This window comes from Fusarium sambucinum, chromosome IV (assembly GCF_050947815.1).
Source record: "Fusarium sambucinum isolate potato_lamoka chromosome IV, whole genome shotgun sequence".
NCBI classification, from domain to species: domain Eukaryota; kingdom Fungi; phylum Ascomycota; class Sordariomycetes; order Hypocreales; family Nectriaceae; genus Fusarium; species Fusarium sambucinum.
The window spans coordinates 4,751,719-4,779,552 of NC_139291.1; the positions used below are offsets into that span (position 1 = coordinate 4,751,719).

Sequence of the window (27,834 nt, forward strand, 5' to 3'; positions counted from 1 at the left end):
TACCTCCCTGCTTCTCCTTCGTCGCATGTCTTGCTTTGGTCTATGACGCCTGTCACCCGTGCTCACATTCATATGCGAGTCCATTTCCTTCCCCTCCCATGGCCCCTCTGTTGCCCTAGTCGGTAAACCACATCGAAACTAAAGCAAAGTCCCTAGTCTCACTCGTGGATCATACTGCGTCTCGCTCATCTGAATCTCAGCCCTACCTTGAAAGTAACAGTCAGGCTGCATGGCGTCCTCTGAGGTTGACCAGAAGTTTCTCGGCAAGCTGGCCAAAGCTGTCGAGAATGACAATCCTCTCTTGGCCAATATGCTCTTCAAGATTCTAGGCTTGTCTCTGAATCTTGCCGAACAACTTGTTGCTGCAAAGAAGCAACGTCGACCTGATTATGAGCCATCGCCCAACGCGATACGGCGTGTACTACGAATCATATGGCTCTCCCGAGAAGGCAAGATCATGCTTGAGCAATATGTCTTGCCAATGGTTGGCAACTATGTCGAACTCAAGGTCCTTGCTTACAAGCTCCGTGCTTCTTTCTCTCATATCTTTGCTCTCTTCGGCAACCTGCCCTCAGTCTCTCACCTTGGCAGACAGACGCCGGATGTAACGGCTGCATTGGCATCGCGCATGGACAAGGGAAAGGGACGCGCCGCCGACATGGAAGCCGACTCAAGACCTTCCTCCGTTCAACCAACTCACCCCCTAGAAGGAGGCCCTGTGCTACCTCCTCCAGGCTTCGAGAACATTCCGCTATCGCCAAACTTCCTCATTCCGGCCAAAGACTATCTGCCCGAGGCCAAGCAGCACTTTCAAGAAGCCATGCAGCTAGCTGATTCGATGCTATGGGGATCCCATTCTCTTCGCTTGTCAGTCAAAACCGAATATGCTGCATTCCTGTATGAATGCGCACACGATGCTGAGGGCAGTCGAAAAGTCGCCAAAGATACCATCGCCGAAGTATACGAAGCTACGGAGGGGATGGATGACGACATGTTTGGTGATGCTTGCGAGCTGGTCACTGTCCTGGGCAAGATGATGAAGCGTGGACTCGGTACCAGTGGCACCACCCGCAAGGGCCCAGCTATGAACCAGAACCCGATACCTCGAGCTGTATCTCCTCCTGGGATGGAGAACCCAATATGATGAGGCTCGACGATTTCTGCATGGAACTTAATTGTCATATGCGAAAGCGGTAATACCGATGGCAACGCTAAGAAGTTGTGGGCGCTTGGAGTTTGATTTTGAACGACCTTGGCGGCGTTGCCCACTCATATAATAAGCAGAAACAGGCTGTTTTTCCCGAATCGCAAAATACACTAAGAAGGGTCTGGGCACACTCATACCTGGCGGCCCGTTCCGTACCGTGCCGCGTTAAATCCCATTCCTTGTGGGATCTTAGATATCGACAAGAACATAGCATATTTGGTCTGGCTTACTCCAACACAAGCTACATTGTCGACAGGACATCGGCGCCATCTATCAGTGGATCTACACAAGAACAGAGAAGGATATCGCCTGGCGCCTGATGCTTAAGTTTTCCCCAGATTGGTCGGTCAGCTTCGAGTCTTGGTCAGATCCGTCGCATCTCGGCCAAGACTGGCTGAGGGCATATTTCGTCATTTCACTTCTGCCCTGTTATTTGATACCCCATTGTTGTTCTTGGATTCTTGTCTGCATATGCACCGGGCTCTTTATTCGGCCTTTTATCATCTGCTTTTACATAAAGAACACTGACTTTTATGGTTGTGCTCGTCTAATTTACATTCGACTGACGGCTGGGAAAAAATAGAAGGGAGTTTGATGTTAAGAAATCTGTTGCATTTACCGGGTCGCGCCTAATAGATGTATCATCGGTATCACTCAGGTAGCATGGTGCTCTTTTCTTAACAATTATACAGGAAAATTTCCCTGTTCATTGATTTCTATCTGCCCGTTTCGCAATATTCTATGGTCGAGTGACTACCTATCGGATTTGATCCTTGTCTAAGTTATCAAAACGAAATTCAGCCATGCTCTATCCATCCCGCGTCTTGTTTACCTCCCCAAAATGTCAAAAGAAAAAAACAAGCGAAGACACATGTCGAATGACTTCCTTGACTAAACCCAGTTGTCTCGTATCGAGACTCGGAAACAAGTTGAGTCTTACTCCCTCTAATTCGGTCAAAGAAAACCCATGTAACAAAACCTTTTCGTGGCATGATTTGCTCAATCCCTTGTGTGATTTGATCACTCTCGGCTAAGCTGACCATCCATCCAGTTTTCTACTTTCTCGATGCGTCTCTGGAGCTTCCGAGCCTCGGAGCGCGCTTCCTTCTCGGCCTCTGCACGCTCGCATCTGTCTCGAATTGCCTCGAGGGGCACCATCCGGCCAGTGACATTGTAAAAATTAGCTTGCATCTCAAGCCAACGAGATCGCTTGTACTTGCTATCGATGGTTGAAAGCAGGGCACAATCACGCTCGTTCAGATATGCATCTGGCTGAGGGTGAATATCCGCGGGGTACATCTCCTGATAGATCTCGCCATGAAGATACTTCATTTGTTCGCGTTTCTCCGGATCGACATATTCGAGGCGTGAGGATACTTCAGATGAGCCGTCAGAGGCTTCCTGGCCTGACTCCATGGGAGACTCATCGTTGTCATTGGCCTTTGCTTTGGCGCGGGCCTTTGCCCACTTGTTCTCGATGGCTACCTTGTGGTTGCGAGTACCTCGATGCCACTTGTTGTTGACAATGGTCTTGGTGTGAGTCTTGCCCTTTGAGTTTGGGACGGAGTTGGAGCGTTTTTTGGTGTTTTGGACTTGCTCATCAGCGCCGTCGGTATCTCCACTCTCCTCATTCTCGCTAGACTCCTCGGAATCTTCATCACGGTCACTGGTCTTGGCTCCGGAGGTGATTTCGTCACCGCTGGCTACCTTGGCAGCAGCACGAACGGATTCGGTAGAAGCATCGCCAGTTTCAGGCTCAGTAGTAGCTTCATCAGTCTCGGGCTCGGTGGTAGCTTCACAGGTCTCAGGCTCAGTTGTAGCTTCGCCGGTCTCGGGCTCAGATGCAGCCTTTGAAGCGATGGTCTGGCTCTGAAGGATGTTCCAGCGAGCTCGAACATCATTCTTCGATTTGCAAAGAGAATCGGTGATAAATTTCCAAGACTCGCCCGCCTCCTTCATAGCTCGGAGGCGATAGTCCTCAGAAATAGACCAGTTAGGGTCTTCAATAGAAGGTTTGGTGTACTTGACCGCGGTGTCGAGGTCAGTGGTTTCATCTTCAGCTGACTTGGCGTCCTCTGCATTTTCGGAGGATGCAACTTCGCTTGACGTTACGATCTTCACGCGCCGATCTTTAGCTTTGGCTTTGCCTTTGCAACAGGCCTTGGTGCACTTCAGGCTACGGTTTTTGTTACATGTGTTCTCGAAAGAAGACATGCCGGACTCGTATCCAGAAGAGGCATCGCCAGCTGATGAGGTAGAGGTGCCGTTGGCGGGTGCGGGAGCTTTGGCAGGCACCTGGGCCAAGCCAGAGGTAGTAGAGTTGTAACCCATGATGACTTTGTGGATGGATCGGTGGAAACTGTCAGGGGACAGGGGAGTAACCATGACAAGAGTACGAGACCGCGACGAAGAGGTTACTCGAGGGTGACGATGGTTCTGTCGATACTACAACGACGCGTTAATCTTTGATTCTCAGTCAGCCTTGATGAGGCTCTGACCTACACTTTGGGGGGATCGGTAAAGACTATCGAGTCAAAAACAAGATGCAAGATGCAAAAGCTCAAGAGTGATGGAGGCTACCACACTAGTCTGATGTGCGATATCAGATCAAAGGAAGACAAGACGAAGAAGAAAGTTAGGGAAGAGGGAATGCAGATACGTTCTGTTACTGCTATGCAAGACGATTCAAGGTTGGATGTAGAAAACCTTGGAGGTTAAGGGACAAGGAAACTGCACGAGGTGCTTGTGGGAGGAGGAAAAGGAAAGGAAAGGAAAGCGGAGGAGGAGAGATGTCAAATGTAAACAATCTTAGCGTTTGCTCAAAAATGCGGGCGGGTTCGAGTATTCACAGAGTTGCACCGCTGGCGTGGAAACCGTGTATGTTGGCACTGCCAGTGCCAGTGCAGGTGACAGAAATCTTGGTCTACAGTCAGGGGGGTACGGTTTGTTCTGGTTGGGTTTGGGAGGAAGAGTTTAGAGGGAGCGAACAGTGGTATATATTGTACTGTAACTAGACTGAAGCAGCGGACTTTTATTGCCTAAATCAGTGCGTAGAAGAATCTAACATTGGCTATTTGATGCTTTTCGTGCATCAGGATGAACAATATCACTGTGATATAGAACAATATCTGAATACAACACACAATGTTCGTCCACAAGTGTTCACTGGCACTCGGAACAATACTGACACTTGGACTAATAACAAAATCCGAGTGCAACACCCAAAAAGAACACAACTGATTACCATGTATTCATCTTCATAGTCGTTGTTATTATCATCTCTGTATCATGATATTTACAATCGCCCGCGGAGGTAGTCTATCCAGCTCCAACTGCACTTCAGTTCAGACCCAATGGGACCATTGACAATCCTGCTGACTCATCGCACAACCAATTCAAGACTTAGCATCGAGCCATTGCTTTCATCGTCACTCTCTACTATATCACTGTTGACTCGCAGTTTTTCAGAGAAGATTATCTATCAACATTCCGACCACTGGATAACTCGAGTTACCGCATACGATACACAATGGCTGATGTTCTACCTACTCTCCCAGCGGAGTATGCCCGCGGCCTTGAGCTTATCGACGCTGCTCATGCCGAAGACTCCAGAACAGCTGAGGGTCCTGATGGAACGACAATTCCTTATGAGCTCAAGTACGCCCAGAAGATGACCAAATGGCTCGCCCGTCTATGCCCCGAAGCAAGTCCTGTTCTTCAACTCGCCTGCCGAGCACAGCACTTTCGAAGGTAGCTATCTCCATTCCTACCCGTGGCCAGCTATTAACTTACGCAACTTGCAAAGGTGGGAGATTCCTCGGAGTAGCTACCCTATGACTCGCCCAGGCTATTTGACTTGGCGAGTAAAGCTCAAAGCCCAAGCCGCCTCTCAAGTTGCAGAGCTCCTGGCTTCTCCAGAGATTCAACCACCGATCCCTGAGGAGGCCCGGTCTCGTGTAGCTGCTTTGATTCGCAAGGAGAATCTCAAGGCAGACGAGGAGACTCAAGTTCTCGAGGACGCGGCATGTCTGGTCTTCCTTGATGACCAGTTCGACGACTTTGAGAGCAAGTCAGACCTTGACGAAGCAAAGATGATAGGCATTCTTCAAAAGACATGGGGCAAGATGGGTGAAAAGGGGCGACAGTTGGCTCTCGAGATGAACCATAGCGACCGTGCCAAGGAGCTGATAGGAAAGGCACTTGCAGGTTGAGCGAGTATTTACGTATCTAACATGGAACTATACACCTATTTCCATCGACAATTGAATACCCGTCAATCGATCATGTGTGGTGTGTAGCGTTTCGAAACATGAAAACTTTGCCAAGACGAACATGTGCTCAGGGGATCACACAAAATCCAGATTCGTGTCGAGATCCTGCACGAAGGAGATCGAGTAGGCGGTGCATGACCCAACTGTGGTTCGCCAAAGCCATGTCACACACTCAACGATTTCGCAGGCTGAATCAACTTACCTTGTTGCATCGTGTTAGTCAGGAAAACCCTTGCGTGACTATCTTGAGGTGAGGCAAGTCAGGACCAGATTGGTCGTCTCACAAGAGTCGACGAGGAAAGGGGGCACGACTAGAGATCTCGTCATGCCAAGGGTGAAGAGCCTCGGTGGATTTCCGCGCCCTGCGTCTTGAATAGGTAGGTGTTCACGCAACTTGAAGAGACACTGGGCGTGTCCGCGATTCTTCGGCCCCGGATCCGATATCGATTTGAGACATTGTGATAGTGGCAGATCATCTCAACAGGGTCGTAGAAGATCTTGGTCAGAAACAGGCGTTTGTGACACAGAAAAGGGTCACCGTTGTGGCGTTGGCTGCGACAGAGACCAATCTACCGTCATGTTTGCCAGCCACTATGAGAAACAGCATCCCTGCAGCCACCAACATAGCACAAATCAGTCCAGCCTTACGCTGGACAAATTGGTTTCCGTTCTGTCATTATATTCCGCTGAGATCTCACATTGGTTCGTGTCACACTCGAGTGTCTTAGATTACCTCGACTTGTGCTGTTGGGTGGTAGCACATGAGATCCTGCGTGCTCCCGATCCAGCACGTCGTGATATCACAAACATGATGCTTTTGTCAAATTCCGACGCCCTGGAACCAAAACCTTATTCCGCCTTATTTATTCTATTCTCTTCTTTGACTCGCTAGTCAACAAATGCGAGTCTCGGAAAGGATCTCGTCCGCGGTATGCTGCTCTTGGTGACTGTTGATTACTGTTATTCGATATTCTGATCCATGGGTAATTGCTACAATGACATTGCAATGGTAGCGTGCTCACCTCAATCCAATGGACCGAGGCCAGAACGTACTCGTTTTCAAGGCGAGAAAACTTGTTTGGGTCTCAACTCTTGTCGGTATATGCCATATCTATATCGTTTCTTGTGATCTCTTACAATAGTAGCAATAGAGGCTTGTCATAGTGTAGTTGACAGTCGTTTGCCGTCAATGAACTCCTTGGTCCTGCAACATTTTCAACTGCTTAAATGACACCGTCAGGTCATCTTGGCACCATGCAAGGGAGGATGCCAAACCCTTTTTTCGGTAGTTTGACAAATTATATCCGACTCCCACACCCAATTAGGCATGTCGGCTAAAAGGTTGGCCAAAGAGCTACTCACAGTGCAGCTCTGATACCAACTGGTTGCATTGGAACGCTGCCCTGCCTGCCACTTTTCAGCTGGTATTGTGCCCAGGCAAGCAAGGCACGAGTGGATTAAACAATCGTATCGTGAGCTGCTGTGAAGATCCGGTGGATCACAAGTACGTGGCCTAGATGGTGTAAGTACATGATTTGATAGGATATTGACCCAACACAAGGAATACATCGTAGCGGCGACTATGTACTTGTGACTAGCATGGTTTATACAGTCCTGGGTTGTGACAAGGCTATCGTTGCTTTTGCGAACCAAGATCCGATGGAGCTGAAAAGCGCATCAATGGGGATGCTCTTTTGTTCAAATCCGAAGGGGTGGTAATTGGACTACCAGATGGCTGTAGATCCCATCTTCAATTTTCCGCACAGACATTGATGAACGTTATCACTAATCAATAATTTCGGGTAACTTATCGAATGCATCTTCTTTTCCCGGGCTCAAGCTGCTCTATGTTTGGGATATCTCCTTGTCGCGTGAACCGCCCAGAAACCAGGATCTTGTCAACTTGTACTTGATCGACGGGCAGGTGAATCGTGTTTTGAGTAGTTGAACCACAGTTGCAGCATGCTAATATTGGTTTGTCTTGCGGCTCTTGGGTCTGAGGCCTCTCAAATTCATGAATCAAGCTAATTGCCATGTAATTCGTCAATGTCAACGGAGGTCTGAAACCTGACAATAAATCGTGACTACAGTATGGCTAGAGGAGCTGAACTGGATCCACTGGGTGTTCCTCGCTGAGATCATGTGGGCCTGCCATTGTGTCTAACACCATGGCGATCCTGGAATTCGATGGCTGTGCAAGTTGCCAGCAAATTGTCTTTTCAGCTGGCTTGGTTTCAATTTCAATACCAGTCATGCCAAATAAGAACTTCCTTTGAAATATACGTGCCGTCATCTGTGGAGTACGGATTTTTCAATGGAGTGATACCTCATTGCATGGTTGAATACTATATCGTTGTGCTACTGTGCTCTGTTGTCAGTGTTTGCTTCCATCACCTGTCTTGAGCAATTGTAAATTCCACGATCGCAAGGGTGAATAATGGGCATTTTAAGCATAGGAAATGCAGAGTTCAATGCTGTTGTTTAAGAACGGCACAAGCGGGCCAAGCCACTAAACCTTTCCTGTTAGACCAACTGGTGCATACTGAACGAAGTACAATGGAGTGGTGGGAGCTCGAGTTCCTAGAACATTGTTAATAGGTTCACAATAATCTTAAAAGAACATTGAAAAATGACAATTGATCAACCGTGTTGTCGGATTCAGGAATGTACCCCTGTTGCATCTCAGCTTGAGGGGGGAAGCCCATAACGAATATGTTTCTTTCCGAATATCCGTCGAATGTCTTGGAATTTGGTAGAGTTGCATCTAACCATGCTCGAGGAAGAGAACTAACTGCTGAGCCATGATAAAGGTTGGTCGTTAAGTATAGGCGCTACTCGGTTGTGAGCCACGAGGCTAGCACAACCCTCCGTTGTTGTGGGTTATGGATTCACTCTGTGTTGTCTTTAGCGCAGTTCATGGAGGCTGAACAAGACGGACTAATGGCCTGACTGGGTAACTTTGATGTTCAAGCGCACCGAACGGTAACGCCGTCAAATCTGGCTAAGTCGAAGACAGAAAGGATTGACATTTTTGATGACACGCAGTTGGCAGAAGACAGGTCTTTCAAGGGTGCGCTATCATGAGTGGGCGCCAGTCTCCCGAGCACGGGAGACGATCGACCAGGATGTGAGGACCTGGGACCTGGGTGAAGTCTGCGGCAGCCGAGACCAAAATATGCATACGATGCGGTGCTACTGCATGCATGACGAGTGCTTTGATGGGTTCTTGGAAAGCTTGTACATGATGGAGCTATGTATGTAGGTGTGTCGCGTGTGACAGACAGGACGAGGCTGGCTCGGATGGTTTCTAATTGTAGACTGAATGAGATATGTGGCTTCACAAGTTTCCTTATAATGATGGCCAGAAGGGAATAAAGGGTTGCACTTTGTGCTATTAACTGTATGTTCTGAATTTCGGACTGTGGGTTGTGCCGCGATTTGGAAGAGATGAGGATGAGTCTGTAGGCTTGTATTATCCGTACATTTACATACCTATGTGGTAGATAGATACTAACTACAGTAGTGTCATAACTACTGTAGAGCTAAGGTACTCTAGTCCAGTAGAACGGACGTGGGTCTGCCCCAGAGGAAGGGTATCGAATCGGTGGTTTTGATGGCGATGAATTGGATTGTATATATGGTTATGCGTTATTGCACGGTACGGCACGGCACGGGTGCCACTCTCGAATTGGCGAGACGAGGCGAGTTGAATGAATGGATGACGGGTATTTTGGTTACCCTCCATTCTAAATATTGTTGTTGACGAAGGACCTAAGAAGTAGTCTTGTTTGTCAGTACATACTAACTGTGCAGGGCATCTAGGGAAGTTGAGACAATGACAGGGGTACGCTCCAGGGTCCTCTCTTAGCACTATTGTCACCTTCAATTCTACACGCCCCGGGGAGTTGTGTTTCGGCTCGACTGGGCGCAGACAAAATGGACAAGAAAGAGGAAGAAGAGACGAACGGTATCCAATTTTTACCTGCACAGAAACATAACTTCAGGCGGATATGGATATTGAGGCAGGTACCTACGTACCTGCCTCTCGAACAGGGTAGTGGAGGGAGGCAGGAGGCAGGTACTACTGGGTACAGACTTTAAATTGAGTTCGGCGGGTTCATGGAAACACCTATAGAAGGAGCAACAAATCAAAGTACCGCCTTCCTTTCTTCTTCACCTCACCTTGCATCACCTCAACTCAACTCACCTCCTTCTACCCACTACCCAGAGTACCTGACAACTTGCATTTTCGCCTCAGCCTTGGCTCATGACTTCCTTCCCCTTTATTGCTTCTTTCAGGCAAATCAGCACGCCCTAGACACCTTTCTTTCCTTGCCTTCCTTCCCCCAATATATGATACCTGCTTAAACCCCAGCTCCTCCATAACTTCTTTACCTGACCTCTTTCAGTATACCGTACTTATAGTTTCATTGATATCAACACCAAACAAAACCCGACTGTCTGCATATCGTCAGGACGAAACTCCCATTCTTCTGATTCCGTCTCTTGCTTGCATTACTTCCAGTATCTTACTCCAACCTCTCGACCTTCAAGTGTCTCGTTCCAGCGAGTCACAAAATTATACAAAACATAGCACCTATCGTTCGCAAGACAATCGTCGATGCTCACATCGCTGTTGATTACCTAAAGGCTGTCCCCTCGAGTCAGGATCCTCTCTATGCCTAGCTTGTTCTGACTATATATACTTTGGATCTACAACTACGTTTATCCTGACGTATTACACTACAGTGCTCATCTGTCTCGTCCTCCGCTACATCTACAGCTGTTTCACAGCTTGACTTACACCAAACTCCATCTACCACCCACTCAACTTCGACCCGGTTGTTTGTCTCAACCAATCACTAGCCCTAGAACTGCAACCCATTGTTTACTCTTCACCTATACTATAGTGTTAGCCCCATTGTATTCGCCCTGGTCCTATTGATTCCATAGCTGGAACTATCTCTGGTACCTTCTAGGCCAGGCTTGTACAAAACTCGACGCTCGCTCCCCATCGACCCTCTCGTCGCCGGCCGCGGCTGTTTCAACTCAACGGTCGGTGCCAAGTGAGCTGAGGTACCCGCCATCCGACTTATCCTTTCCCTAGCCTAACTTCCAGTTCTTGTCAGGGCTGGAAACTGGGGCTTGACAACATACCATACCTACCTAGATACATATGCCGGGCTGAGGTAGCCAGGTTATGAGAGTTACTCGTTCTCTTCTTTTAACGTATATCTTTTGCAGCCACTTCTGATATAAGCTTGTTGAACGGCCTCGGTCTTGGGAATCTGCAGCACAACGAGTACATTGACTTAAACCACTTATCGAGTAACCGTCATGTCTTTTCAATTTCAAAGCGTACGTCTTTTCCCATCAACCCCGCTTGATGATCTCCTGGCCTGAATCTGGCTTATCAACCCTGCCAAACTTGTTTAGTATTAGACTAATACATTAGTACAGCCATTTCAACAAGAACAGTTCGATATATTCGAATGGCATCCTAAGTTTCTGTCATGTCTTCGATATTTTATCGATCATGCTCAGTATAGCCCTGCAGTCCAAACTGTAGCTGCTTGTGTGAACATCCACCTCCCTTTTCAGAAAGGCAATTCATTACCCGTAACGCCCACACGCAATGGTCCTTCGCCTTCTTCGTCATCCTCCCGAGCATCTGGGTCTGGTCATCTTCACTTGAGTGCTCCTGCAGCTTCTTCAATCACTCTAATTCCCTACATTCGCCGTCTGATAGTCACCGGGTTTGATACGCCTGCTGTTCTTCACGGTTTCTTTGGCGACGACTGGATACAAGGTATTGGGCGCATACATGAAAGTGAACGCAGGAATTACTTGTTTGCTGCAAAGAGCGATACCTGGCTGAGGGTCAAGACCCAGTATGACATGGATGACGGACAGACAGTCCCTTTCCTCAGACCACTGCAAAATGTCACTGAAGACGAGATACAAGCTGCTGAATCAAATTGGAGCGAGTGGCTAGCTATGCAAGATTGGATGCTTGGTCCGAGAGCTCCGGACGACCCTAATGATCGCTTTGTGAGGATCAAGAAGGAGCACGATTGATACAACAAACGACTTCGGAAGGAAATGGGTATATGTTGTTGATGAAAGATGGCAAGACTTTTTTGACACATAAAGCAAGAGGTTCGAATATGAGTTGGTGTAACAACATATGGACTGGATCTTGGAAATGGATGAAAGAGATAAATAGTTGAATCTAGTAGGGGAGAAGCAGGGAACCAGCCCTTGCACTTGGACCTTCTTCAGCGTAGCGTTGCCTATTCACTTAGTAGTTTGGACACTTGTACCAATCTTCCGACATCCACTGTCAGATTTTATTCCTTGCGCCAGTGTCGCCGTCAAATCCCTAGCTATAGCCCGTGTCTATCCGTGTGTGAGGTTGTTTCAATATATACAGAGCATCTGTCAGGTATTCCTCCACCTGACCGATCTTGAGGCAGAAGAGACAAAAGGACGTATAGCGCTGGCCGGTTGAACGTCCCTTCACTAAAATGCCCACGCCTTCTCCTTGATCCTATGCAGCGAAACAGAAAAAACAAAAGCCTAGCCGCCATTTTCAGCCGACTTCATAGGTCAAACTAGACCACCTAATGAGTCTCGCCGAAGATGCACTCTCTTCCCGCTCCAGCGTCTTCATCCCCGAATATTCTCTGGGTTGACCAAATAAACCTCCCAAGCCGCAAATTTCACAACCTCTTTTCTTTCCCCTAACGCCTTGATGATAAATACGACGACCGTTCCCAAACCATGTTCTTCATTTCTCTTACGAAACAAATGCTGACTATGCCCAAAGACGGTTGTAAAGTACCAGGGTGATGCTCGAGTTGAAAAGAGGAGGGAGGAGAGATATAAAGGAAAATGCTGTATTATAATAGTATCAGTTGAGGAAGCCCTTGCAAGCTGCAGTACCGCAGAGACAAGGAATGCGGTCGGTGCTGCCGATTTCACGCTCAAATTTGTAGTCGTATGTCAACTCTTCGTCTGTGATATTTGTTAGTGGTATATACTTGGATCGAAGTTAAGGCAGAGGGTAACGTACTCAGGGCAATATCGCGCAACGCGTAGATGACAATGCGCTTGCTTCCCTCGACTTTAATAATCTTGGCGGTACAGTTGGGCATACAACTATGGTTGATGAATCGCGCAATGCCACCCTTCTTGGTTGCGTCGATGACGGTGTTGTCGTCAATACGGAACAGATAGCTGCTTCCAATGCCACTCTTGAGATAGCGGTTCTCACGGATTTCTGATATCTGCTGTCGAACCTGCTCACCAACATACTCAATAATCATATCGTCCTTTGCAATGTTCTCCATGGCGTATAGACCCCAGTTATGGATAGCCGAACGAGCAAACTTGACGGGCTTCTTGCGCTTCTTGAGCTGGTTGAATTTGAAGACATCAGAGTCCTGGCCGAGAGTCTTCTTCTGGTCGTTGAGGTCAGCAACGTAGCGACGGTTGGTAGCGCGATTCGCTCGTGAATTTCCCTTGGCGACCAGCTTCTCGGCTGCGATTCTGGCGGCATCCGCAGCATCTGCGGCGGCATCCCTACCCAACTTGTTGCGGGCTTCCCGTTCTTGTCTTGCCCTCTGCACCTTGATATGGTGAGGGAGGTACTTCGACTTTTCAGAGTTAAGGATCTTCTTGACACCCTCCGTGCGGGCACAGCCAGTAGGGTTGGGCACATAATATCCTCCAATAGTAACAGGAGAGTCCAATGTGCGTCTTGCAGAGTTGAGCTCCCTGATGCGATTGCGAGTCCATAACCACAACTCCGCATTCCCTATGTCCTTAGTATTAAACCTCCTGGCGAGTTTGGCCAGATCAGGTATGTCTTGGGTGCTGACTATCAAGCCCTGGAATATTGGTAAGTCGGGCTTAACGCCGTCCGGTAACTTAAGGGCAGGTGTCAAGGGCTCTGTGGCAAAGAGCTTGTCGTCAAACTTCTCCGGTATCAGTTCTTCCATAGGCAACTTCTCCGCCTTCTCTTGCACAGCCTTGGAAGGTTCTGTAACTCCATCGTCGCCCTGTGACTCTGTCTCTGGTTGGGTTTTCGAAGTCTCGGGTTCTTCAAACGATGTTTTCTTCGTCTTTTTCACCTTTCCAGGCCGTTTCTTCAGAGGTTTTCCAATGGCCGAGGCCGGTGTCTCAGAGCGGGAGACTCTACTTTCCACATCGTCACCCGTCCCTGGCTCGGGAATGATATCGACAGATTCTTCACGCCCCTTAAATTCTGAATCAAGTGTTTCAAGATTGACACCAAACAGTTCCTCGTCCGATTTCTTCTGGCGCTTAAAGACCGATTCAAGTGAGGCGACTAGCTTTCGTTTTCTGGAGCTTGCTGTGTCTGCTATGGCGAAACTGGCCTCGGTCATTGAATCGTCCTCACCTTGTTCCCACGGTACGAAATCGTCCTTCGAAGCTTCATCATCGGTGCTCATTCGGCTGCGCGGGCGAGATTCGGCCTCCTCTGTCTCTCGAGCCAATAGTGCACGGGTATCCGTGTCGTCGTCGGATTCAGCATCGCTATCGAGGCTTCTCAAGCGGTGGTGGAGCGAACGGAAGGCGTTTCGGGCAACAGGTGGGCGTTTCCTGGCAAACGGATCAACGAAGGCACTCTTTTGCGCCTGGCCCTTAACCTTGGTCTTGCGAATTCTCGGAAGGGCCTTTGGTTCGAGGCGACCAGTTCGGCGCTCAATTGGGTCAGCGCGAGAGTTGGGCGTTCCCACGCGAGAGCTGTCATTGCCGTCCTCGATACTGGGTATCTCTTGTATGTCGTCGGGATGCTCAATGTTCAACTTCCGTCGCTTGGCAGCATGATTGGCAGGATCCAGAAAATCGGAGAGAGCAGGCGCTGCGACCTTGGTGCGGATATGTCGGATAAGATGTTCCATCATCTCACGTCGGACAACCTCCACCGCCTGGATCACAGGGTCAAAGTTCTTAGCTCTCTGCTTTTTCTCCTCTTCAAGATCCGCTTCTTCCTCTCGTCTTCTTCTATCCTTTTCGTCACGATACCGTGGTTCGGCGTGTGTCTGTCGGTCGGGGCTCGCACTAGATCGCCGGCGACCGGAGGCATCATCTCGACGAGGACGAGGTAAACAAAGCTGCATGGTCATATCATAATTGAAGAACTCGGTATGATTTACAGCACGAAAACATCGTTCAGCTTCGGAGCTGCCAGTAAACGAATTGCGAAAAACAATAAAATAACCCGATTTGTCGACGCGAATCTCCTCGAAGCCGTAACTCTTAAGTCGTTTCTTCATATGTGGGAGGATACTGGGTAGGACTGGGACGCTATCACCTGTCACGTAAATGTATGGATCGTTCGCGAGTTTTTGTGCAAGGTTCGACGGTTCTAGGTTGAGCGCTTTGACTTGTGTGCCAAGCAAAGGTATTTGTGGTATACCAGGCGGTATAGATTGTCGTTGAGCCGATGGACCTTTCGGGGCGGTTGGGGGAGGTCTCGTAAATCCTGGGACTGTTCCAGATTTTGGGCCGGTCGGTGGTGCTTTGGCTGCAAGAGCAAGTCTTTCCTGTTCGATTTTCTCAAATTTTTCCTTCTCCCTCTTGAGATGTTCTTCCAACATCCGCCGGCTCCTGCGACCTTCAGGATCGTAATTTACATGAACAATGTCAGCGTCGACCTTGATTCCACGGGCTCGCACAGCTCGGCGAGCTGCATCGATAGCAGAGACAGGTGGACGATCAGGTCGCTTAGAATCTCGATATCGAATTGTCGCAAACCCAAGATAGCTACCTGTCTCTGGATGCATCTTATTGCTGCTCTCTGCTATCTCACCGAAACTGGCAAAGATAGCCGTCACCTTGCTGAAGGGAATAAGCGGATTGTATCTTGTCACGACAATCTGGGTGGGTGGACCAGGGCCAATGGAAGTCTTGGGGTCGTAGGGATAGGACTTGATATTCTCAGGCGCTGTTCGTAGTCGTGATTTAGGCAGATAGTAGTCGGTGTTGATATAACCAAGGCGACCATCCGACCTGGCCAGTCGGGGGTCTTTAGGGGGGGCGTCATCTTCCTAATCAATTCATTAGCCATGTTCACCACAGATGACGCCCCCCCTGGGGAGGGATTTTATAGTTATACGTACTCGACCGAACTCTTTATATGTTGGTTTGGCGCTTTTGCTGACGCTCTTATTGTGTACTCGATCGAGGAGCGGATCATAGGTGCACTTGAGGCCCTTGACGGAGGGCAACGGATCTCGAGCCGGAATGCGCTCATTGGAGGGAAGTCCGTTTGATATCGAGACATTAGGACCAGAGGTCGGTGAGTTTCGAGAGGACTGTCTCACGGCCCGATCGGGGGTCTGGTACGTAGACATATCTGGCTTTGTGGCGGTTGGTGCCGAGTTGGGAGAGTCTTTGAAAGCGCTTGGGGTAAGGCTCGAGGTGGGAAGACGGGACGAAGCTGTAGTCGCCGCGGCACCGTAGCGGGTGGATGTGCTGAATATCGATGAAGCGGCGCTACTATATGAGCTGGCCGAGTCGACGGTGTTGGGGATATCTGTGAATGGGGATTCGGTGTCGTCAGGTTGTGTTGGCATAGTATCCGACGCTGAAACAATGCCGTCGGGGCCGATATTCGCGTCGGCTTCTAGCACAGATGTGCCTGTTGTGGAGTCGATAGTGCCGTTGATAGAGGCTGGCGTCGATGCTGTTTTAAAGCGATCGCGGTCCCTAACCTGGTCTGCGCGAGTCTGAGCCTGAGCTTTTACCTTGGGAGCAGTGGGGAAGAACTCCGCGAAGCTCGCGCCTGGCGGGCGAGTCATCGTGACGATGCGCTCTTCCTACTTCCTCCCCCGTACTCCTACCATGATATACTTGCGTTGAAGCGTCGAAAACACACTGATCAGTGAGAATCCTGACCAGGCGGCGATTTCAGGCGTGTTATGTGGATTGAGGTAGCGGCTGTGTGGGCGGAATTGATGTATTGAAACAGGCTTCACGCGACAGAGCGAATGTGAGGTTGAATGTGGCAGAGGGGCGGTATTCACCAACTCTAGGCGCAGTAAAGGAGTAAGAAAAGGATCGTCGACAGCGAAACTAGTAGCCTTGGCCAAAGTATTGATGCGCGCGACAAAGGTGGAGGCGATAAGTGATAACAATCCCCAAACGTTGGAATGTAATGAAGGGGGGGAATTGGTGGGAGAAGGGAAAAAATGGCTGACGACCAAGGAAGTTGACGATTGATCTGGCGTCCAGTTTGGTTTGGTTTGACTTTTGGTTCAGGGATGAATAGCGTTAACTTTTAGCGGTAAGGCCAAGCCAAGTCAAAAATGAGAGAAGCGACGAGCCACAATTTGGGTGGCTTGGAGGATAAATAGTGCTGTGATTGGCAGTGAAGTTTGGTGTCAATACACGGTTGACGGGGTATCGTTGGTTGCCAATTAACGCGTCCCACTCAAGAGGTAAGGTTCTTGTCTTAGGACGACTGACAGTGCAACCACCATCCAATCCGTTCGGGTGACAAGATATATTCGAGGTTTGTTCATCTTTTTGCCTGCAAATACCCTAGTGTTCAAAAGACGTGTTATTCTATTAAAAACATATGTGGTGCATGTCTTGTCCCTTTGTTTAGAACCACTCGCCTGTAATGTGCCTTACTCGGCAAACATGTCGATGTCATCGTGCATGAAAGCAGGGCTTTGTTCAAAACTCGCAGTTGTCACGAGACAACAAAGGCAGGATGTTTGACATGTTCAGATTAAAGAGACGTTACCATCGTAACACCTCTCTTTTACCTATATTCCTCTAAATAGAATGAATATCTACAGCAGAGTGTCTTTGTTAACAAACATTTTGGGCATTCCTCCTAACCTATAGCACATGGCGGGTAAAGAAAATATTAAATAGACTTAAATGTCAGATGACAAGTCGTTACAAAGAAAATTATTTCATCTACGAGACGTTGTGGATGCAGCTATACTCGATAGTTAAAAATATCCGATTAGCATACAGTCTTGAAATCATAGCCTCTTTGATCCTGTACCAATCCTCAAAAACTCCATCTCATCGACTCGAAATCAATATTGCGATGAATATTCCCGAACGCCAACCGTTTTTAACACTGCAATACATAAAGCTCACAAGTCCAATTTGAGCACAAACTCCTCATCTTCATCATCGGATATATGGAGTGGCTGGTTTAGTGGTGGAAGGTCATCATCATCACCATCCTCATCAAAGATTGACATGAATTGAGGTTGGGGCTTGGTCTCTTGGTCTTTCTGGACGGCTTGACGAAGACGGGCCGGTGTAATAGTGAGATCTGACTGGGTAGGGCTCAACGTACCCGAAGGCTTGACTGGACGCTGTGTTACCTCACGGGCGTCAGTTCCACGACGTTGAGCGCTGACCAGAGATAATGCTGACCGGCCACGGTTGTAGCCAATAGTGGTTCGTGACGCAGCCTCGCCAGTAGCGCTCTCCGCATGCGATCTCTTCACGGGGACGATATTTCGAGCAGCAGGCTTTTTACCCTGATACAAGGAAGATAGAGGCCTTCGAGGGCCTGTTGTTCGAGCCACTGAAGGACCCTTGCTGTTGCTACTGGTATCCGAGTGAATAGACAAAGCAGAGGCAGCACGCCTTGAAGAGAAGCTGGATGGCTGCTTGGTTCGGATGCCGTTGGCCTTACGTCCTGAAGGGTCCAGAAGACTGGTCTTAGGTGCAGGCTTCTTGACCTGTTCTTCGTTGTCTGATAAATCGTTGATGTTGAAAGTCAAGGCGTCTGTCTCTCGTTTATTCTTCTCCTCAGCCTTAGCTGCCACCTTCTTCAAAGTCTCTGCGAACTCTCTATCCTGTCGAGAAACACCCTCATCGTCGACTGGGTTGTAAAAGTGTTGGTAGTATCCCTTGAGGAGATTGCCCTTCTTTAATCCGTCCAGCGTCAACAGATCTTTAGGGAAGCAATCTGATTCATATGCGAGGTTCTTTGGCTTTGGCGGGGCGTATTCAGGCTCCTCCTCCTGCGGTTCAATGGTCTTATGCTCTTCTTTAAGTCGAATCTCAAGAGGCGCAAGGTCCACCGGTTGTTGCTTGGGTTTCTGTGCGGTTGGCTTCAGCTGCGTCTGTTCGATGTCCTTAACAAGGTTCTTAACACCACCCAACTGCCCATTCTTAGCTTTGGCGTTGGTGGTTTTGTTGCCTAGAGGAGCTCGACCACGGGTTCCTGTGATGTGAAATTGTATTAGCCCACTGCTCCTTGACTCTCGAGATGTCATCAATACCCATGGGAGTGACCATAGCCTGTCGAGTTCCATTGCCTTTGTTGATGGTCTTCACCCCGCCCTTGCCTGTAAAGGCGGCAGCATTCTCATCACGCTGAGGAAATCGAGAAGGCGTCTTTGGAAACCGTGAATTATGTCCCTGCTTCGTTGGAACCTGCTGGCTCAGAACCAAGTTCTCTTGGTCACGATGCGCCGCCAACATGATGTCTGCAATAAGCGAATCAAGAATTCAGAATATCGTTATCTTTGAGTAAGTGGGATTAGGCAGATGCTACTCTCGTCATTGGAATTTGACTTAATCAAAGAGGTAATTACGCGTGCAAGATGAAAGGGCCCTCTGCTCATCTACCCGGACGTCAAGAACCAGGATGTTTTGGTCGGCCTGTGCTGGCTGGCAGGGCAACAGCCACCTTTTGGTTGCTTTCCCCTGGACAGTGCCGGCATGTGAGCTTCGAGCGCCACACACGAGCGACCGCCACAAGCCAATGAGGCTGGACACGACGGTGACCTCCACCGTAGTTCAATTGTGGAGGAACATCACTCCTCCCCTTTCTTGATAGGTACTTAACCGCCTCATCTTACATCCGAACAACACGACCTTTGTCCCATCGCCAGTTTCCCTTCCGCTTTTTTCTTCAACAAAACGTAAACTTTCGTCGCTCATCAAAATGGATCGCATCAAGGAGGTCAGTCACCAAACAGCTCTTATGCTACCTACCCCGCCATGCAACCCCAAAAGGAAGGGACCGTTGTGGAGGGGTAGACTTATCGTCGACCCATGCTAACGTGGTGATGGTGGATAGAAAATGAACCAGCTTCGCCTGGAGGCCGACGAGGCCAGCTCCAAGGTTGAAGAGCTCCAGACCAAGGTCAAGGCTCTCGAGCAGGAGAACCTGTCCAAGGAGCAAGAGATCACCTCCCTGCAGCACAAGAACAACCTCCTCGAGGGTGAGGTTGAGAAGCTCGAGAACACCGTTAAGGACTTCAAGAAGGCTGCCGACGAGGGACAGCAGCACGGAACTCAGAACGAGACCCTCCAGCGAAGGCTGCAGCTCCTTGAGGAGGAGGCCGAGGACGCCGACAAGACTCTTCGTGAGGCCAACGAGAAGTACGCTCAACCCCCTTAGCGAGATCCTTTACCGCCATTTTGACAACCATCAAATTTCCGCACAATAAACGGTATATCGACTAACAACGCGATTCTATAGGCTTCGACAGACCGATGTCAAGGCTGGACACTTTGAGCGCAAGGTGCAAGCTCTTGAGAGTGAGCGTGACCAGTGGGAGTCCAAGTACGAGGAGATGTCGCAGAAGTACAACGCTCTTCAGAAGGAGTTGGAGGAGCTCCAGGCCGAGATTGGCAACATCTAATCGAACTCCGACCTTTATACACTTGCGCCGGATGCAGATGTTTATTAGCATGTCCCTCAGCCATCAGTATACTCGTTCAGCTGCACGATGCTTTGGTTGAAGGGATCTTTGAGTGTTGGCCAGATGAGCGAATGAAGCAGTTTCCGTATATCATGTTACTTTTCTACTAGCTGATTGAAGCTGGCCTTTCTCATTTCTAAAGGGTATCTTTTGTAAATGGTGCGCCTGTTTGCATCCCTCTCTGTTGTCCAAATCCATAGGGCCCCAACCAATTTAGCCCGACCTTCTTGCCGCCTTTTTGGCCCTCAGCTTCCTTTCTGTGAGCTGTCTATCGAACTTGGACTCGTATCGGAACTTCTTCTTCTTCTTTTTGGGTTCGCGTCGTGCCTTTTCTTTCGTATCATCCTTCTTCTCTTCCTGTTTTTGGTCCTGGCTCTTGTCTTCGTTGTCGAACTGTGGTTTCTCGAATCCGTCCCTTGTTACCGAAACAGACTCGACCTTGACTGTTGTATAACGGTCCTCGTCGATGTACTCTTCTTCGTGGTCGACAATGTCAAGCTCAGGCTGATCAGCAAAACCGTCCCATTCTTCGTCTTCTTCATCCGATTCTTGCTCGACGGCACCAGCAGCTTCTGACTCTCGTAGCAATCTGTTCACGGTCTGTACGTGTTCTTCAACGTCGCGCTTTCGGTCTTCTCGTATCTAGATAATATATGTTAGTTGATTAAATTTTTGTGACCGATTAAACCGTCTTGCTTCGTGACATACCTGCTTTCGCAATTCAAGTTTCTCCTGACGAGCTCTCTTTGCATTCTCCTCCTGCGCATTTTTGATACGCTGTTGCTTGCGCTTGTGGAAACCTGTTAGATATTCCTCTCGCGCATCGAAATCGAAATTGACTTCTTCAACTCCAGATGTCGCTTTCCGCTTCTTGTGCGGTAAAGGAAGAATATTCTTCTTGGGTCTTGGCTTGGCGAACATGGTTGCTTGTGTAGACGAGATGTTTGGTGCAATTCTAGTTTGAATTTTACAACGAATGAACTATTTTGTCGGCTGGCATCTTTTCCTTAGCATACAGAAAATCCGCCATCGCGAAAGTTTCCCAGGGTTGCCCCACAGCGGATGCTCACCGAGGTGTGCATAAACCGGGTCCTTGCGTCTATCAGGACGGTTACGTAAGGCAGTTGTTACTGCATAAGCTCTCTTGATGCTACTGTTATCATTACAAGCTGGTATCGACAGGCAGATCCAACGGCCAATATCAAGCAAATACTATCCGTGATGCGTCTTCAGATTTTAGCCAGCGCTCTTGCGCTCAGCGGTTCAGCCACCGCTTTCTCCGATTCATGGCCTCTTGTCATGTTCTCTACATCCAAGTATGACGCGCGCCCCCGTGTCCCATACTTCGAGCTTCCTGCTGAACGATGACGATAACAGGTTCTCCGATGTGACCAGCAACAACCAAATCCAGACGCGATCTCAGGCTCTTGAGCAAGTCAAGGACCTTTTGGCTTCATGTCCGACCGATAACTATGTCCTGATTGCTCAGGAAGGCGCCAACGCTGCCGACATTCGACGAACGAACGCCAAGTCCAACCTTCACCAGGCCATTGCGCGCAAGGAAATTCAGGGCAAGTTCATTGTATCTGAGGTTGTCGGCGAATCGATCGATGCGGACGCGATCCAGGATTATATTCAGACAGTGTGTTATGAGCAGGCAAAGAAGGTCGAGCCTCATTTCACCCTTATTAAGGCGGAAGAGGACAATGGTCGGTTCCAAGAAACTCACTGTACAAGACCGAACATTAACAACTTTGCAGAAGCTACCGAGAATTGGACGTCGAATGAGAAGTGGATGAAGGATTCATACACTGTCCTGTTCGTTGGCACCCCTTCCACCCAGGCCAAGACCGCCTCTGCATCGAAGAAGGTCTCTGGCTCCGAGACGACAATTTACGAGCCCGAATTTATCGAGCCTCTGCACATGGACTTGAAGCGCGACGTTTCAGAAGGCTCAAAGGCTGGCAACGCTACTCGTGACACCCGTGGCTTGTTCGAGAAGTACCAGTTCTTCACTCCTGGTAAGCACCCATTTGTTCATTATAGACTTGCACGACGTACTGACAGTCCGAAGGTATTTTCATGGCCATCATCACTGCTCTTGTTTTGTTCTCTATCCTTGGTGTTGGTCTCCGGGCTCTGGCTAGTCTCGAGGTCTCCTACGGCTCCTTCGAGAAGGACATGGGACCCGCTGCCCAGAAGAAGCAGTAATCACTTGTACATGATCAATGAGCGCTGTTCATGTATCAAACTTCCATGCGGGATGATGCTTGTATATCAGATTATGGAGTTCGGGTTTCTTTGGTGTGACTTGATGAGAGGAATAGTATCGGCATACAACGTTGCGAGCATGAATTGTAGACAGATCATAGGGACGAGGACCTAACTTTATGGGTCTCGATCCAAGTTTATTGAGTGCTTTTCTAGATGCGATTCGAAGCTGTAATAAAGATTCAACGCCAAACTCCGTCGTGACACCTCCAGTCATGAACACTAGATTCTTCAACTAGCGGTTATGCATCCAAAGACTTTTCCAGAGTAGAACTTGTTCGTCTCTACACCAAGTGGCTGGGCAGCAAGAAGTTGGCGATGCCCTCCTTGACAGCATACTCATGCCCACAGCTTCCACAGACAAGCCTGCCCTCAGACATTTGCGTCTCGAGGAGAAGATGGTGAAGATCTTTGAGAGTCTTGTCATCACCCTTGAGCTCAACTGCGGTAGGGGCCTGCTCAGGGAGTTGAGGGAAACCCAGCTGTAACATAAAAATGTCAGGAATGTGTTTCAAACATAGAAATCAAGTTTCATCCGGGTCAAAGCTGGAAACTCACCTCAGAAGCTGTCGTGCGAAGAGCCTCCCAGTCTAGACGGGGCAGCACGTTGATGATCATGTCAGGGTTCAACTCAATGTCGTCCTGGACGAGTTCTGCATCCTTGGGGTGAAGGGGAAATGAGTCCTTAGAAGACTTGCAGGCCTTGACGGCGCAGGTGAGGAAGTTGAGGCTAAGGACCTTCATTTTGTCGTCTTGTAACAGGTGGTATCGTGTAAATGGGTAAGAGCCGTATGAGATATGGAAAGCCTTGTTTATCGTTGTCTTGTACTTACACAACTTTTTTTTCTTCTATGGCGGGGGAGCCTCTTGGAGCTGAGCCACCAGCCCCACGTGACAGGGGTCCGTCCTGTAGTGGTAGAGTTATACTACGAGAGCTAGAGTTTACTGTATAATTGGAATTGGTTCATCACATTGATAGACACGAGGCGATTGACATCAAAGATTATTTGAGTTTGGAATGTCAGGTATTGTATTGTATTGTCTTGTCTTGTTCTTTATATAGGACCGGGTCTCGAGTCGCTTAGAATCGAGAGTGCTGTCGGGCGCTACGGAGACCAACAAAGAGGACACCAGCAAAGATGGCGAAGAGGCCAGCCTTCTGCATAGGAGACCATCCAGTGGAAGCAACCTCTTCAGCAGCGAACTCAGATGTGCCGGCAAGGCCTAACGGGACAGAGGCTACGCATCAGCAAATCCTGCCTTTTTTGGAAGTTTATCAACGGTGGCGAGAACGGACTGGACAAGTGCAATGTTGCCTCTTTAGAGCTCAACGTGAATACCTTCAGGGGGGACATCAAGCTCGCCGCTCTTGGCGATCTTGACAGCCTCGACGGGTCGGTCCGCCGCTCCAGTCTTGCTGTTCTCGATCTTCTCGATAATCTCGTAGCCCTCGAGGACTTCACCGAAGACGACGTGCTTGCCATCGAGCCAACTGCAGTGTTTGTTAGCATTATAATAGGAATTGATTCGTTGGATATGGGTTTCGCTTACGAGGTGATAACGGTGGTGATGAAGAACTGGGAACCGTTGGTGTCACGACCGGCGTTGGCCATGGAGAGAAGACCCTTCTTGGTGTGCTTGAGCTTGAAGTTCTCATCCTTGAAGCGGTCGCCATAGACTGAAGTTATTGTTAGCCATTGGACTATTGGATCAAGATGATGCCATCACGTACTGGACTTGCCACCAGTGCCGTCACCCTTGGTGAAGTCACCGCCCTGGATCATAAAGTTCTTGATGACGCGGTGGAAAGCAGAGCCCTCGTAACCGAAGCCCTTCTCACCAGTGGCCAGAGCGCGGAAGTTCTCAGTGGTCTCGGGGACAGTCTTGCCATAGAGGCCCATGACGACGCGGCCGAGAGGCTTGTCACCCTGCTCAATGTCGAAATAGACCTTGTGGGTGATCTTGGGACCCTTGGCAGCCTCGGCCGTCTGAGCGAGGAAGAGGAGGCCGAGCCCAAGGAACAGGGCCGACGCAAAAAGGCGACGAAGGTTGAACATGATTGCTGTGTCTCTGCCAATTGATGATGGTGCAAAGAATACAGAGCAGGAACAAAGAAAGGTTGGAAAGTCGAAGCTCGGAGGAGGGGACACTTATACCATAGACCGCTGACAGGGGCCGGGGGGGAGCTGCACTGGCCCGCGCAATCCAGTATGGATTGGGGGACCTACCTAAACTGCGTGCAGATAATCCCCCCCGCCATGACCGGACTGGGAGTGGAGAGCTCACCCAGCGTTCCAGCATGTTTCAGCGGCTAAAGCCACCGCTGAAGCAAGTTCGTTCATTGGTGCCCTGCTCTTTGTTGGTGATTGAATTCACGGAAAATGATAAGATGCCCGTCTACAGCTAGGTACTTGGTGATAGAAATGTGTATCAACTTTTATGTCCGACGTCTTCTGTCTCATGGAACTCACTTCACCAATTGACCCCACTCCCATCCACTAGAGCTAAGGTACTACCTAGGTTCCAGTGGACTCTCTCCGTCTTATACCTTCCACCAAGACATGGAGATTATAAAAGATTAACCCGAGTTTTACCGAATTGCCCATCTTTTTCCAATCGCACGTCAGGTCCGCTTGAACGAGATCGAGGCATGCGATTGTGATACCCACGATAATCCGTCACCATGGTACGTTTGCGTGAGTCTTTTCTTTTCTGGGTCAAATATCATTAACGTCGCATAGGTTTTCCTTCTTGGCGTCAACTTCGGCGAGCAGAAGCTCGTCAAGGTAAGTCCTTAACAACCACCACCGAATGCTCTTCATATCCTCACACGATCCTCCGACAGAAAGCCCTTGAGTCCTTCTACGCTCTTGGACCCACGACATCTGCCCGAATTATGGCGAAACACTCAATTCACAAGCTCGCCAAGGTCGGATCCCTCGCTCCCAGAACTGTTACTTCCATCACAGCCGAGCTATCACAAATGACGATCGAAACGGATGCCAGGCGCTTGGTACAAGAAAACATTCGACGACTAAAGGATATGGGATCATACCGTGGTAGAAGACATGCAATGGGTCTGCCAGTGCGTGGTCAGCGAACAAGGACGCAGACAGCAACTGCCAACAGGCTCAACAGGGTCGAGCGACGAGGTTAAACGAATTATTGCAGGAATGGGCTTCTGGCTTTGTGTCTGAGAACTGGCATGGATGTCAAAATTACAATAGACTGGCATATAAAAATGCTATATCCCAAGGAGATCAAGAAAGTCTGGCCATCTCCTTGTTGTACAAGACTTGTATATACAGTGTACGATCAAATGGAAACGAACTCCGGAGCCGTGTCATTAATCGCGGTACTATAAGTTTTACACACCCTCCACAGAAGCCTGTTTTACCTCCTCGAATTTCATCTTGGGCAGATCATCTTCTAGCGGCAGCTGTCCCTTGGCCTGTAGCCGAGCTGCAACAGTGTCTACTTCTTTCCATACTCGCAGCAGATTACCCCCAACAACCTTGGCTGCGTCAATATTACTGACCCCCTGTCGAAGCAATTCTGCGATCAAATCAGGGTACTTGGTAACGTCTTCGAGACCCTTAGGCACTGACGGAATGCCGTCAAAGTCGGTACCAATACCGACGTGATCATATCCAATGAGGTTGCCGATATAGAGGATATGCTGAGCTGCGTGTGCAAGAGTAGAGTTTTGAGGGTAGAAGTCAGGAATGCCATTGTCCTTTCCAGTGTCGACGCAAGAAATGAAGTCAGGAGCAATGTTGACCATGACAAGAGAGTTACGTTCCTTGACGAGCTGTAAGACATTGTCCTTGACGTTTCGTGGATGAGGACAGACGCTGTAGGCTGAGCTGTGAGAGAAGATGATGGGGGCTTCAGAGCCGCTCCAGTCCTTTCCGTCGCCGAGAACATCCAGCATAGTATCCTCACTGTTCAGATGTATTAGAGAGTATTTATATGTGTAAGATGGATGCGACATACCTGACATGTGAAAGATCGACAATCATGCCAATGCGGTTCATCTCATGAACGAGCTTGCGACCAAGAGGACTAACACCTCCCCACAGAGGCTCAGCCTTGCGAGTTGGGTTTTCCAAAACTGCAGCATCAGCGAACTTGTTGTGGCAATTATGAGTCAGGGTAGCATAGCGAACACCAAGTTCATGGAACTTGCGAAGGTTGGCTGCTTTGTTGCCAATCTGGTGTAGCCCCTCAATGCCGAATGGCGATATCAGTTTGCCCTGCTTGAAGGCCTCAAAGGCGTTGGAGCTGTCGACCTTCTCGGAGAAATGACTGGGATAAGCTGCCTGCAGCCTAGTCATGACATCGATTTGGTCCAACGTAAACTGAACGCCTATGATTTGGTAAGAAAAATCTTCATTAACAGAAAATTGGAGAGACTAACTGGAAGCATAATTCTCATCAGAGAAGTCAGAGTCATTTGATGGGCAAGGGGCGAAGAGACTCCAGAACGCGCCGCCACTCTGGCCCTTACGAAGGCGATGCAAATCTACATGCCCAGGAAGTTCACCTTGCTCAAAAGGCTGAGTAAAGTTCTCATCATAAATTTGGTTGCCGTATGCGAAGCGCAACACTATTGGGAAATCGACATGACCGTCTAAGTGCACCTCGTTAATACGACTGTAATGGCAGTCAAGTGAGAGATGAAGTCATACCTATCAGCGGAGTGGTTGTGAGAATATGACGTGCTCGCTCTTCAGGAGATCGGAGACCATTGCCATAGCGAGGAACGCCATTGTAGCGATTGCTAACTGGCCGATGTAATAGACTGAGTCCCAGGAGGGCAAGAAAGATGGCCAAGATAGCCCTCCGAGGTGTCAATTTCGGCGAAGATGGAGGCTCATGATACGAATTGTTATGAAGCTGAGAGAGCAGTCCTCCCTTGACTGATCGGTTTGAGCCCCTAGACCTCGAAGGCCGAGTGGTGTTGTATGATAGGAGAGGTTCCTGCCGCCCCATTGTGAATATGGCAAATGAAAGAGAAGTATACAATAAACAGGACTGATGAGAAAGGTGAGTTAGTAGTGTTCGCTACCTAAGTAAGTAGGTATGTATGTTGAATGAAGTAAAGATAGCGACGTGACAGGGATGAGATGAGACGAGAGGTTGACGCCCTGGAACCTCGGGCTGACAAATATGGTATGCTTCCATCAGTTAAGGTTTAACTTGGGGGTTTTCAAGAAAGTATTTGGAGATAAATCGAGGTTATGGGAGTCGAATTTAGAGAAAGTACGTATATCATTCAATTGGTCTAGTTCTTCATCGCATTCATTCGCATCTGCCGGGTGATACGGGATGGCCTCACGCTCAGCGTTACTTTGATGAC

At 49.0% G+C, this 27,834-nt stretch overlaps 13 protein-coding genes across 13 annotated transcripts; 6 read left to right on the top strand and 7 right to left on the bottom strand.

Annotated features, from left to right (window-relative positions):
- Nucleotides 1-229: 229 nt before the first annotated feature.
- FSST1_001603 (uncharacterized protein) lies at nucleotides 230-1,144 on the top strand (the record flags this gene model as incomplete). The annotated part of the gene is made up of 1 exon (XM_083227511.1): nucleotides 230-1,144. One exon carries the CDS (start codon nucleotides 230-232, stop codon nucleotides 1,142-1,144), a length of 915 nt encoding a protein of 304 aa, XP_083091785.1.
- A 1,083-nt stretch (nucleotides 1,145-2,227) lies between these two features.
- Nucleotides 2,228-3,538, bottom strand: FSST1_001604 (uncharacterized protein; the record flags this gene model as incomplete). The annotated part of the gene is made up of 1 exon (XM_083227512.1): nucleotides 2,228-3,538. One exon carries the CDS (start codon nucleotides 3,536-3,538, stop codon nucleotides 2,228-2,230), a length of 1,311 nt encoding a protein of 436 aa, XP_083091786.1.
- A 1,198-nt stretch (nucleotides 3,539-4,736) lies between these two features.
- FSST1_001605 (DUF4202 domain-containing protein) lies at nucleotides 4,737-5,418 on the top strand (the record flags this gene model as incomplete). The annotated part of the gene is made up of 2 exons (XM_083227515.1): nucleotides 4,737-4,957; nucleotides 5,013-5,418. 2 exons carry the CDS (start codon nucleotides 4,737-4,739, stop codon nucleotides 5,416-5,418), a joined length of 627 nt encoding a protein of 208 aa, XP_083091787.1.
- Nucleotides 5,419-10,815: 5,397 nt separating this feature from the next.
- On the top strand, nucleotides 10,816-11,556 carry FSST1_001606 (uncharacterized protein; the record flags this gene model as incomplete). Its single annotated transcript, XM_083227516.1, has 2 exons — nucleotides 10,816-10,836; nucleotides 10,939-11,556. The coding sequence occupies 2 exons, from the start codon at nucleotides 10,816-10,818 to the stop codon at nucleotides 11,554-11,556; spliced, it is 639 nt and encodes a 212-aa protein (XP_083091788.1).
- Nucleotides 11,557-12,391: 835 nt separating this feature from the next.
- FSST1_001607 (histone methyltransferase SET1) lies at nucleotides 12,392-16,310 on the bottom strand (the record flags this gene model as incomplete). Its single annotated transcript, XM_083227517.1, has 3 exons — nucleotides 12,392-12,495; nucleotides 12,554-15,557; nucleotides 15,630-16,310. 3 exons carry the CDS (start codon nucleotides 16,308-16,310, stop codon nucleotides 12,392-12,394), a joined length of 3,789 nt encoding a protein of 1,262 aa, XP_083091789.1.
- A 1,314-nt stretch (nucleotides 16,311-17,624) lies between these two features.
- On the bottom strand, nucleotides 17,625-18,972 carry FSST1_001608 (uncharacterized protein; the record flags this gene model as incomplete). Its single annotated transcript, XM_083227518.1, has 2 exons — nucleotides 17,625-18,712; nucleotides 18,771-18,972. The coding sequence occupies 2 exons, from the start codon at nucleotides 18,970-18,972 to the stop codon at nucleotides 17,625-17,627; spliced, it is 1,290 nt and encodes a 429-aa protein (XP_083091790.1).
- Nucleotides 18,973-19,576: 604 nt separating this feature from the next.
- On the top strand, nucleotides 19,577-20,141 carry FSST1_001609 (tropomyosin; the record flags this gene model as incomplete). Its single annotated transcript, XM_083227519.1, has 2 exons — nucleotides 19,577-19,878; nucleotides 19,979-20,141. 2 exons carry the CDS (start codon nucleotides 19,577-19,579, stop codon nucleotides 20,139-20,141), a joined length of 465 nt encoding a protein of 154 aa, XP_083091791.1.
- A 273-nt stretch (nucleotides 20,142-20,414) lies between these two features.
- Nucleotides 20,415-21,122, bottom strand: FSST1_001610 (rRNA-processing protein RRP17; the record flags this gene model as incomplete). Its single annotated transcript, XM_083227520.1, has 2 exons — nucleotides 20,415-20,843; nucleotides 20,910-21,122. The coding sequence occupies 2 exons, from the start codon at nucleotides 21,120-21,122 to the stop codon at nucleotides 20,415-20,417; spliced, it is 642 nt and encodes a 213-aa protein (XP_083091792.1).
- A 300-nt stretch (nucleotides 21,123-21,422) lies between these two features.
- Nucleotides 21,423-22,412, top strand: FSST1_001611 (Ac45/VOA1 transmembrane domain-containing protein; the record flags this gene model as incomplete). Its single annotated transcript, XM_083227521.1, has 3 exons — nucleotides 21,423-21,517; nucleotides 21,579-22,222; nucleotides 22,276-22,412. The coding sequence occupies 3 exons, from the start codon at nucleotides 21,423-21,425 to the stop codon at nucleotides 22,410-22,412; spliced, it is 876 nt and encodes a 291-aa protein (XP_083091793.1).
- A 344-nt stretch (nucleotides 22,413-22,756) lies between these two features.
- On the bottom strand, nucleotides 22,757-23,216 carry FSST1_001612 (RNA methylation protein TRM112; the record flags this gene model as incomplete). The annotated part of the gene is made up of 2 exons (XM_083227522.1): nucleotides 22,757-22,954; nucleotides 23,031-23,216. 2 exons carry the CDS (start codon nucleotides 23,214-23,216, stop codon nucleotides 22,757-22,759), a joined length of 384 nt encoding a protein of 127 aa, XP_083091794.1.
- A 337-nt stretch (nucleotides 23,217-23,553) lies between these two features.
- FSST1_001613 (cyclophilin-like domain-containing protein) lies at nucleotides 23,554-24,529 on the bottom strand (the record flags this gene model as incomplete). The annotated part of the gene is made up of 4 exons (XM_083227523.1): nucleotides 23,554-23,711; nucleotides 23,813-23,964; nucleotides 24,024-24,150; nucleotides 24,205-24,529. 4 exons carry the CDS (start codon nucleotides 24,527-24,529, stop codon nucleotides 23,554-23,556), a joined length of 762 nt encoding a protein of 253 aa, XP_083091795.1.
- Nucleotides 24,530-25,155: 626 nt separating this feature from the next.
- FSST1_001614 (mitochondrial 37S ribosomal protein uS13m) lies at nucleotides 25,156-25,629 on the top strand (the record flags this gene model as incomplete). The annotated part of the gene is made up of 3 exons (XM_083227524.1): nucleotides 25,156-25,158; nucleotides 25,214-25,258; nucleotides 25,318-25,629. The coding sequence occupies 3 exons, from the start codon at nucleotides 25,156-25,158 to the stop codon at nucleotides 25,627-25,629; spliced, it is 360 nt and encodes a 119-aa protein (XP_083091796.1).
- A 210-nt stretch (nucleotides 25,630-25,839) lies between these two features.
- FSST1_001615 (membrane dipeptidase-domain-containing protein) lies at nucleotides 25,840-27,467 on the bottom strand (the record flags this gene model as incomplete). Its single annotated transcript, XM_083227526.1, has 4 exons — nucleotides 25,840-26,416; nucleotides 26,469-26,841; nucleotides 26,893-27,105; nucleotides 27,164-27,467. The coding sequence occupies 4 exons, from the start codon at nucleotides 27,465-27,467 to the stop codon at nucleotides 25,840-25,842; spliced, it is 1,467 nt and encodes a 488-aa protein (XP_083091797.1).
- Nucleotides 27,468-27,834: the final 367 nt, after the last annotated feature.